Source organism: Hakea prostrata, chromosome 4 (assembly GCF_041222555.1).
Source record: "Hakea prostrata isolate BN-2017 chromosome 4, UWA_Hpros_2, whole genome shotgun sequence".
NCBI lineage: Eukaryota > Viridiplantae > Streptophyta > Magnoliopsida > Proteales > Proteaceae > Hakea > Hakea prostrata.
The window spans coordinates 4048467-4060014 of record NC_142603.1 but is presented as its reverse complement, the minus strand read 5'-3'; the positions used below and the strand labels follow the sequence as shown (position 1 = coordinate 4060014).

At 38.0% G+C, this 11548-nt stretch overlaps 1 protein-coding gene across 1 annotated transcript; it reads right to left on the bottom strand.

Moving 5' to 3' along the window:
- Positions 1-769: 769 nt before the first annotated feature.
- Positions 770-3570, bottom strand: LOC149017178 (uncharacterized). Its single transcript, XM_089151498.1, has 3 exons — positions 3051-3570; positions 2277-2624; positions 770-2157 (listed from the first exon to the last, which is right to left on the bottom strand). Exons 1-3 carry the CDS (start codon positions 3489-3491, stop codon positions 1576-1578), a joined length of 1371 nt encoding a protein of 456 aa, XP_089007624.1. The 5' UTR covers positions 3492-3570; the 3' UTR covers positions 770-1575.
- Between the last annotated feature and the right edge of the window lie 7978 nt (positions 3571-11548).

Below are 11548 nucleotides of genomic sequence, written 5' to 3'. Positions count from 1 at the left end.
CCCATGAATAGTTGAATATAAATTTAAAGCATATAAATAACTAAAAAGAACTTTAATTTCAGCCTTCAAAGCATGGACTTTACGATCAACTTCCATTCATCTCGTTTTTGCTAAAAGAATTACCAGATTTCCTCTACAGCGCCATTTTCCAAAACAGATTCCAGAAATTCAGTATTCGGGTTTTAATGCTTATACGCAGCAAGAAAACAGATATGATAAAGGGGGAATCTCTCTCTCACTTTGACGTTTGATGCCTGTGCTCAAAATGCGAGGCCACAGCACAGACGAGGAAGCTTCCTCACTGCTGCACTGGTTTCTGTATTCAATAACATCTAACTAGTGGGCTCTGGGCGGTGTGTTTCATCAAGTTCTGCAGAAGCATGAAACTGCAGTTGCCAACGAAGCAAAAATGAAAAGCAAACCTCTTTAAGGTCCCCCACCACCACAGGCATAAGGTGCCCCCTTTTACCCCGTGCCTTCCCCTCTCCTGCTATGGTGATTCTCACACAATCCTATTTCCCAAGGTGACCAGCAAAATATACTGGACAGGGAAAACACAATGGTTGGGACCCACCTTCATAAATCTAAACCTGTAAAGAGATGAACCCAAAACCACCCAACTACTGTCACTGATATTTCCAAAAATCCAAACCAAAGCCTGAACCTCTCATCCCAACTAATTGGATTGGGATAGTTTACACTAACCTCAGGCATTCAATGAATAAAGGTTGGAATGAACAAATCGGCAAAGGACCCAAGAAAGCAGACAATGTGAGTGGTATAACTCTACCATATAAGCATTTATAATCTCATGGAAGACATCAAAAGTTGTGTTTACATTTCATTTCAACAGCATTGAACAATCCATGACCCAGACACCCCCCACCCCCAACCTCCCATCAACACCAACATTTCAGTTACAGTAGGTAAGAAAATTTCAATCTCCATCATCATCTGAGAGCTCTGGGATCCAGTTATCCCTACTTTCCCCACACCAAAAGCTTCTACATCAATCAAACAAACACACACACTAACAAGACACAAACTCAATCACATTAACAAATATTAAGACCCACGGGGTATCAGTAAGGAGCCACAATAGCCAGCAGCTGAATTCTTCATTGCCACTGCCATCAGCAACATCCAAGCAAGAAAAAAAAATAGTTGAACTGTTGAAGTTAGTGATTCGTCTCTGAGCCATCAAAGCATCACCACCATCCTCCTCTGCATGGAAGGTACAATGAAAAACAAACCTCCATCTTCTAAGTCACCCAGCTGGAGACGAAGAACCTGAAAATCCTACTCTGTAGTAGAGTATAAAGATTCACCCAAGCTGTGAACGTGTGAATAATTATGCTCTATTTACAGATTTATACATCCTCCAACTTGAAACATCTTCAATCAGGCTCAGTTTCTACCCTACCACCATTCTTGTATCACCAACTCCCACGTCCTAAAGTCAGTCTAGGTCCGTTAAAGTTAACTACTCAGTATTGTATGAACAAACTCCCATTAAGAGCCACTAAACCCAACTAAACGATTTCCATCTTCCACCAGATGTTCTCATGGTTCCTATCATGAGATTCCTCCAAATGCAGCAACTTTGGCACGATGAGCAGCTGCCGCCAAGGCCTTCCCCCTCTCACTCTGAGGCAGCTCACAAGTTTCACTCACAGATCCACCTCTTATATCAGCAGGAGGGATGAAACAGTCCATCGACAGACCAGGGACATTAAAAGCTACTTCTTCGATGGTCCATGCCTCTTCCATCCTGGTCTTGGTATGGCTCATTGCCATCTCCCCAAACCTAAATAGAGTCACCACTGAACGGCCTGAGTGGGCAATCATGATGCCTTCAACTGGTCGGTAATCATCGAGGAAAGTATTGAATGTAGTCTCCCAATACACAGCATCGCCTCCATTGGACTGAATGCGGGTGAGATGAGAGTCCTCCATGTGTACAAGCAGTCCAGTTTTCTGACTGAAGTATCCAAACAAAACATGCCTAATTATCTCTGCTGGCCCTTCACTCCTTGCTTTCAGGGTCTGTGGATCCGCACACAGCTTGAGGATAAAGCAATCCTCCCCATTAACACTCTTCTCTCCAATGCACCGAGCATCAGCAAACATGCTAGCTGTTGTCATGGGATCAAGACCCTGAGAAAAGAAAAAAAATAAAACAAATCAAGCCATGGGCAAATGAGCAATCTGCTCACACAAAAAAAATCACATCTAAGACACAAGTGATGTTAGCAATAGAGAGGCCCAGGCTTCACCTGTAGTGCACGACGCAGAGGTCTTACGGGACCTTTAGCTGCATGTGCTCCAAGCCATGGGGTGTGCCTCCAGACAAGCTTGCCATTGCAACCAGCATGAACTTTGCTACCACCAACTGCGAGTTCCACATACCACATGTCAGGGTTCATCTGCCAGAGGACAAACCCACCCGATTCAGCTGCTCGGGATGTATTCCGGTTCTTCACAACCTTTGTGGCCGTCTCAAATTCAGCGGCCACCATCTTCAACTTTCCCATCGCGTAGGCATTGCGAATAGAGCTCTGAAGCTTCTGGCCTCCAGATGCAGCCGTATACTGCTGCAATATGTAATGGGCGGAAGAAGTTTCCTACAGTAACCATAAGGCCAGAGCATGAACATAATCAATAGGATTTTCAAGAAAATTGCGGGAAACGTAGAAATCCATTAATTCATCTCTGACTGAGAATCGAACTACCCAGGAAGGAGCAAAATAATAGAAATACTGGCAAGTAAAGAGTAGCTTATAAGGGAGGGCATAAATAATGAATTAAGCAGCTGCGTCCCCAAGTGAAAGTTTGAACAAAGCAAAGACAGAAATTCTCCTACAAACCCATACCCAAAAGCAAGAAATTTCGAGCAATCAAACTAACCACTCGGGGTCCCAAATAGCCAATTCAATGGGTTTTTTTTTTTTATTCATTTTTTTCCCGGTTAAAAAAAGAGAACCATCTATCTCTGGAAATTTAAAAGAACGAGATAAAAGTTGCAGACGCCGAGAAAGAAAGAGACTCACAATGGGGGTATCTTTGATGCTAAGGTGAGGCAAAGGTTCTGTAGTGCAAACGTGAACAGGGGCGAGAGGAGCACCCATGACGCCGAGCAGAAGCCTCAGATCGGAGTGTTTGTAAGCAGAGGAAGAAACAGATGGTGCGCGAGAGAGCTGCCCTATCATCCAGTGCCCCCAACCTTCTCTCCTAGAATCTCCTCCTCCATCACGGCCTTCAGCATCAGGTCCTTCCATCAACGGCGTCAAAGTCTCACCCAGTGGCCTCAAGCTCCCGGATCTCGCCATCAACGGTTCAGGAGTATGCGAAGTATGCTGTTTCCTTCGCCGGAGAAGCCCTGACATGGGAGAGTTACTCCTGGCGGGGCTTTTCGCCCTGGACCTTGCCGGCGACAACCCTCTCACAACCTCTTCCTTCAGCGCAGAGAAGAATCCTTGTTTTTTCTCCATCTCCCCAATGTCCCACCAGCCACTCAGAACGAAAGGAGAGAAAACCCAGAAGACCCACAAGACCCAGACTGAGAAAGAAACCCTTCTTTTAATAAACTCTGTGTCTGCAAGCACAGACGAAGAACCGAACACTCCTCATAGATAGATTTTCTCCGAAGGTTGTTGAAGTACAGAAGAAAAACCTAATCGAAGATACAAGACATAGCAGGTAATGATGAAAATGGTAACGGTGAGAGATTTCACGAGAAACGGAAGAAGAGACCACTGTAACTAACAACCACTAAGAACTAGAGAGCAAATGCAGGGGAAGCGTCACACGAAAAACACTTTCAAGGCCAAGGGAATAAACACAAAAGGGTTTCAGCGAGAGCGACACCCGTAGTAGCCATAAATCATAATCTTGTGGAGTTAGATAATAAGAACAAAATTAACTATTAAAAATGGGTTTACAATTAAGATATAATTAATTTTGCTCATCATATAATTAGGAAATTGAAAAGGCTTTTAGCCGTTTGGCGAGTGACGACAAACAAACCCAGAGAGAGAAATGAAGCGTTATCTTTGTTGGAATAGACTCAGAGACAGCTGACAGCATATATTCTGCGCCGTTAGCAAACTGAGACTGGACTGGACTAAACTGGAGAGGAATCCCAAACGGCGTCAGTTAAATAATAATAAGGAAAAGGCAATTTTTTAGATCTGTCACCGGTATACCGTGAAAACGGTTTATTACTATTTCACCAAAAAACCTAAAAAGAAAAGAAACCGGTATATTATTTATGGAATGGTTTAGACACGTTGCGCACATTTTGGTTGGTCGAACCGCTTCAATTGGCCAGACACTTGTATGGACCGGTCACCGTAGGCTTTTTTAATTCCTCATCTCATTCCCCTTTTAATACGTTTCAGTGTGAACCCGTTATTCTCTTCTTAAATGGTGATACGTTTGTGAGAAGATGTCGGGTGTGGATTTCCCACCATAGATTTAGTTTATCGTATCAGTCACCCTTTATATTGACACATGTCTCAATCTTGGTGTAAATGATTATCCGAATAATTTTTTCTACCCAAAAATAAAAGATTATCCGAATCATTGGCTTGCTTAGCCTTTAGCAGACCAACAGCTTGACGATTTGGCTGATCAAATAAAACTTTATTAAGGAATATGCTGTTGTTGATACATTTAAAAACTTGTTCAATGCTCTGATTCTTGCAAATCAATGTCATATGTAGTCATGTAGGCTGACTCAATAGTCGAGAAGCCACCTCCGAAGGTTGAGTTTGTAATTAGGATTACCACCGAATTCTAGCTAGTTGCACTAATTGAATAACAATAATAGATGGAAACAATTCAAATCCCTTTACTTTGAGTGGCCCTTTAGTTTATATAGGGTTTTTCTTTCAATCTCGATTGTTAGATTCGTTTATCCCAAATTTCACAATAGTATTTTTTTTTTCCATAACCGTTGAGTTCTTTTACCCTTACACTACTTATTGGTTCAATTTTTGAACTAGTTCCAACCGGAGTCAATAACCCGATCGCAATTAAACTCGATTTGGTGTTATTTTATCCTCATTAATTGTAATTCTGTAAATCCATGTACATTACACATCTATTTGTCAATAAATCTCGTCTAATAATGCAATGTGCAACATTTCTTGTTATGAGTCAACATTGTTGTTAAATCTCCTTTTGAATATGATGAAATTACATTTATCACAAGGAAATAACCTAGATTACTACACCACTCTACAATATTATAATTGGTTCGTGTTTTTGTAACTAGGACTTCTGGCAGGATTGGGAAGCACATAAGACATCTGACCGAGGAGTGGATTGTCACCAAATCGTCCTAACCACTTTGGATGTGGCCTCCTGGGATTAGTGGTCATGAGCCATATATTACCATTCATGAAAATAAGCACAAAATTACATTTCAAAAACATATAATTTAAGATGCAATCAGTTACAATCTCATTCATTGGAATTGGGAGTTAGGCACTGCTTTAGATGATGATAAAATAAACATTGCATCTTACTGAAGAAGTTGTAAGTTCGACTCTTGCTAATGCATATATGATATCTTTACCTATGTATGTATTAATATAAAAAGTGTCTTTGTACCAAAAAAATGTTGGCGCTTGGTGAATTTGTGTAAAGAACACCCTCAGAACTGCTATGAGCTCACCAAGTGTGATTGATATCATGGCAAATATGAATGTCGTTATCCATTACTATCCTTGATAATATATTAAAAGCACAGCCCACCCATGCGATCAATCCTTTCTACACTATCATGTATGATTGACTCAGAGAGGGGGGCTATATTTTTAATTTTAAACAAGAATCGGATATTTGATGGTTTCACTTGTAAATATAATTTAAAACATTTAGTGGTGGGTCATGGATCGATGTACCCCTGATTTATAACAGGGACAGGGTCACAGGAGTGAAGAGACACATATGGTTTTGCTTCAATTTGAAGACATCTCAATCTTCTCTAATAATTAAAGAAACAAAAGCAGATAGGGAAAGTTGCTTATGTAATTTTAATATATTATTATATATTAAAAAGCATTACCTAACCAATAGCTAGGGTGACAAAATGATGTTTTACATTAAATTTCGTTTTCGGTAATGCATTTGATTTATTTATATGAAATGACATAAAATAAATAGTAGAGCATCTCAGTTCCAAAATAAATAACTTAGTTATTGATTTTACCTAGTTTTAAATCATTAACTTTGCAAGTCTCAATGCTTTTGTGTGCTTCCTTAATTATTATTTTTTTGGGTTCATATTCAAGTCATTACAATTATTATGCTCTTTTTTAGTTTTTTTTTTTTTTACTTATATACGTGATAAAATATTTTAGAATTTCTGAATTCCCCCTTAATTAATATAATTAAAAGACAATATAGTCATCAATAAAGGGGTCAAACAATGTAATAATATTTTGTCAATGCAGGTTTGATAGAATGGTTTAGATTTATACTTTTAACTAGAGAAGTTGTGGGTTCGATCCTACAAAGCATCTCCCTTTTGAGGAGGTCAATCCAGATGAACCTCAGCTTCAAAAAAAGAAAATGTTACAATATTTTTAGAATATCATTTAGAGTCAAACCCATGATCTCTTCACAACCTATATGATTGAAATACAAAATTCATGAAAAACACTTCTCTTAAATGAATAGGATTTAAGGTTTTTTTTTTTTTTTTAAATATTTAAGTCTCCATCGTATGTTCTACTTATAGAACCGCATTCTAAAGCAAATGTTTATATCATTAAAAAAATCTCAATCGACATGAGATTACTAACTGATTCAGTTATACAAGAATGGATAAAAATCGGGTGGTGGTCGTTACAAGCAATGGATAAAAAAGCCAATGGGGTAGTGCGGTGGTTGGCTCCCGGATAAACTGATTAAACAAGCAATGGATAAAAAAAGCATTAGTTACAAAAAAAAAGGATAAAAAAAGCATTAGTACCAAAAAAAAAAAAAGCCAATGAGAATAAATGCATGGGCATCAACTTGAATATAATTTTTATTAAGTTCGTCAAATTCTTAGATATTTTATTTAATTTTTTATTTCTTTTTTGAGAAAATAAAAAAATCATTTTTCGGCTACACCACCAAATCAATCTACAGTTTCACGCGGTAACGGCACGTGCGGCATCCGACGCATCGAATTAATTTCCCTTTTTCGTAAAAAAAATTAAATGAGAGAGAAAATAAGGGAAAAAAAAAGGCTGTGGGGACCACTTCTAGAATCCTTTTTATTGGTTGGGCTTCTTTACATGTTAGCCCCAGGAGACTTCACAATGCTTTTCCAGTTTTCTTTTCTTTCGGCTTTTTTTGACTTAGAACCAACTAGTTAGTGCTTGCTTGGCTGGTCTACACTCCTACACGAGATCTTACATCCAATCATAAACTGGCACGTGCCTCCCTAGTAGAGGATCAGGGAATAGAGCCCTGGAATCAAAATAAATAAAAAAAGAAAAGAAAAAACCCAGCATTCTAGGGTCACGTTTAACCGTCTGATCTTCAATTATTGTTATCCTGTATTGGAATCCTCTCTGTTTGTTTGGTTGGAACTTGGAAGGTTCCTCATCAGTCTCTTCCTTGAATCCAAACACCAATCTCAACCCAGTAAAAACTACTCCAAATTCCGGGGAGCAGATTCTTGAGTTTCTGCACAGTGCACAGCTTTTTGCTGGCAAAGATGAGAACCCACTTGAAGAAGAAGAAAAAAAGATAGAAGATTTGGAGAAGAATAACCACCCTTATGCATGCTACTTAGTATGAGATGCATACATCATCTTTACAACTTGGAGTGTCAGTGCCCAGAAAAAAGTTAACAAAGGCAAAGCCAATCTATATATTTTGATATATACTTAATTAAGACACAAAGCAAATCTGGTTCAATCTGTAATTTTGAATAAGATTCTTCCTAATGAAGTTGTTTATTTTTTCAATTTGGTTCTTCTACTTGTATGTGATGTAGTTTGTTGTGTTATGATCTGGGATATAAGTATATAACTAAGAAAAAACCAAATGAAAGAGAGAGAGGAGGATAAAACTATAAGCCAAATCAACTACCAGTGGTTGTGAGAAAGAGAGAGGAATTTTGGTTCTTCTTTGTTTCTTTCTAGTTGTCATAGGTTACTGTGTAATTAACAACTAAACAGTACTAGCTAGTGACTGCCACCAGCTAAGCTAAGCTAATTGTGAAGAGAAAATGGTCACTTTTTCCCTTGCAAAAAACCCAGTTGTTACGTTTTGGTTAAGGAAAGTCAATACTAACAGTGTTGGAGATCTTTAAGATCTCTTAACTAAACCAGTAATCCTATCTTATATATATCCTCAGCTGGGGTCCTTCCAAACAAATAAAGATAAAAGCGTAAACCAAAAAAAGTAAAAATCACATACATATGACACACACTTATCTAGCATTGATTTAAAACCACTAGAGAACTAAGGAGAGTAGACAACAGAAGTGACTGGGTATCTAAAAAGAGAGTTTAGTTGCTTCCAGCTTGTAGAGTTTTATTCTTATTAACTGTCATGAGCAAGAGAGAGAGAGAGAGAGAGAGAGACTTTCACAAACCTGAAAATGCGAAAACAGTAGCAGACACTAAGAATTTTCCTCTCCTCCCCTTTCTCTGTAGATCAGTGTATGGAAAATACTAAAGATTCCCATCCTCCAAACGTGGCTTTGTTTAGTTGGGGGTACTAATGTAAATATCAATTGAGGTTTAACAAAATTAACAACGGGATTGAGTGATTGAATGACTCGTCAAAGTCAAAGTCAACACCACTCCCCTTCAACGGACAAGAATTCAGAGCTCAACTACCAAATACGGAACCGGGCCCAGGCCCAACAAACCTCAAAACACCACAAATTTCAAGTTTGGTAATGGCAAAAACAAATGGAAAGCCTTGCCTGACATTAATTATTAATTATTATTTGCAAAATGATGGAAATGAAGATATCTTAGCCTAGCAGTGTTGGTGCCTCTGAAAGATAAAAGAGAAAGGGTAAAGAAATTAACTTGCTTTCACCTTGTGAATGTGAAAATCCCAATTTCTGGCTATTTTTGTTAATTGTATAATTAAGGAAAAAGATGTGAGATTTAGAAAGAACAAGAGGAGATAACGTTGTTCGGTCAGAGGCCTACGTCCACAGGGAGAAAGGAGACTCCTTTTGTTTTCATTAATTTTAGGGTTTTACAATAATTCACAATTTATAGGGTTTATTTCCACCGCCTTACCCTCTCTACCTGGTACGAGTTATGACCCGACCCAATACAATTTGTTGGCATAAGAGTCTTCTTTCCAAGTAATTTTTAAATTTGGGTTTTTATAAGTTTTTTTGGGTATTAATAATTTTTAAATTACGAAGCGAAAACTACTACATTTTTCATAGGAAGTGTTTAATTTGTGACTTTTTTACTGAGGCATTGGTCATTACTGGCTGAGCGACCCTTGCATGGTAACTTTCTCCATGATGTAATTGTTAATTCACTACAAATAGCCTTGTAATTATTGATCAATTATAAGCATCATTCTCACCGAATGGAATATGAATTACAATCTGACCTAGATGTGGGTTTCCCATGACACATGTTTGTGAAGTTCTCTATCATATCATCATTTTAATTAATGATTAAAGAAATGAAAAACAACTCCATTAATAGAGAATTCATATGATTAGTAATGAGCTAAAACTGTTAATACACAAACACATGGTCAAATGTGCAACAAAACTTGCAGAGCATCCAAACCTAGTAGATCCAAATCTAGTAGATCCGGTTCTTAATTAAACATATAATTTAATTAAGATTATCACATTTAACAATAATAAAGTGTCAATACAGTATAAAACATCAGGTGATCATCAGAAATGATAGTTACATGATCTGGTTTTGTTGTTGCCTTGTTCTAGCAACACATGGTTTAGGATTAATTGAATAAGAAAACCTAGGCCCTAAAGCTAGATCCATAGATTAAATTAAGTAAAAAATTTGAAAAACAATAGAGAAGCCATAGAAAGATTGCAATCTCTTATTTACAATTTTAAATTGGATTTTGCTCAGCTTGTCAGAAGGAATCTTTGATCTGACTGGGTTGTTTCAGATTCCAACAGCAACTCTGCCCAATGGAGAGGCTTGGAAGATGGAAGCACAATATAGTATACTTACATAACTCCTTAATTGCCCTTTAAATTCTCGTCAGTCGTCACTAACTAGAGAATCAAAACTCAGACCGGGTCAGCTCAGCAGGGTTGACCGGGTTTGGTCAGATTAAGGAGTCAGGTTGCTTTCACAAAGCAACAACCTCCACATGGGTAGTAGTAGAAAAGTACTCTGCATGATCTTATGGTCTGGCAAATCGACCGGTTTAAGATGCTCGATCTGTCGGAAAAATCTCTGTGCCTGGTTTTTCCACCCGGACAGATAGAGATCTATATTCTCCTCACATTTTTTTCATCATACAATATCATAAAGGATTTCATTGGAGGGTTTTCTTGTTAGAATCCAGTAGAAGATGTTGCTCCTATTGTGTGATAGAAAAGTATGAAAAGAGTACGGACATGTACTTGTCAAGATAGAAAATTTTTCGAAAACTTTACTAGTTAGTTAACTTGGCACCAACCTAATTCATGCATGCACTTGGTGCTTTTCACAATTTCTGTCCTACAACCTGATTGTAAAGTAAGTAAAGAGACACAAAGAGGAATCTTTACCACCAACATAAAAACCACTACCACATGAAATAAAGAAGCTTGATTTGTTTGTTGGAATATCTGTCTTTGTCTAATGAGATCGACTTGCAACTGTTTGGCTCTAATGTATCAAAGAAGATATCTTTTCACTCCCCTCGTGTGGCTTTGCTTCTCTTGATAGCAACTCTTCTTCTTTTACCCTGTAAAGATAAGAGATAAATGCAATACAAGAGAGAGGGCATTAATATATGTCCTCTAATGTGGGAATGGACAAAGAAAAAAAAAATATCCATTGAAATTGTTAAAAAGATTTCAACATTCAAAACGAAACAAGCAGAACCAAACGGCAAATAGAGGTGAAATTGCTCGGATGCTGCACATTAAGTGTTGCATATATGGTCCTCATTTGGATTTTGATTATTTGTTTTGTAAAAGTACTTTAAACCACTTGTTTAAAAGGATGGTGGAGATTTCGATCTCGACCATATTAATGCAGAGAACTCAAATCAATTATGTTAAAATGTACAACACTACAATCATGAAGATTTGTACTACATACAGTAGTGGTGATTGTGATGCTTGCACGAAGACCAAGAAATGGGGTTCTCCTTTCTCAAATATTCCTTTCTCTCTCCACACTCCGAATTTTCATAATTACATTTTAATGTAGATAAAATAAATAATTTCGGTCGGATGGGACCTGGGTCCCACATTGGGCCCAATCCATGCCCCCCAGAGCCCCCAGTGGACCCGAAGGGCCCAACCCAATAAAGAAAGAAGGAAAGAAGACTTGCATATATAAGAGGAAGAGAAGTCATAGTCAATAGA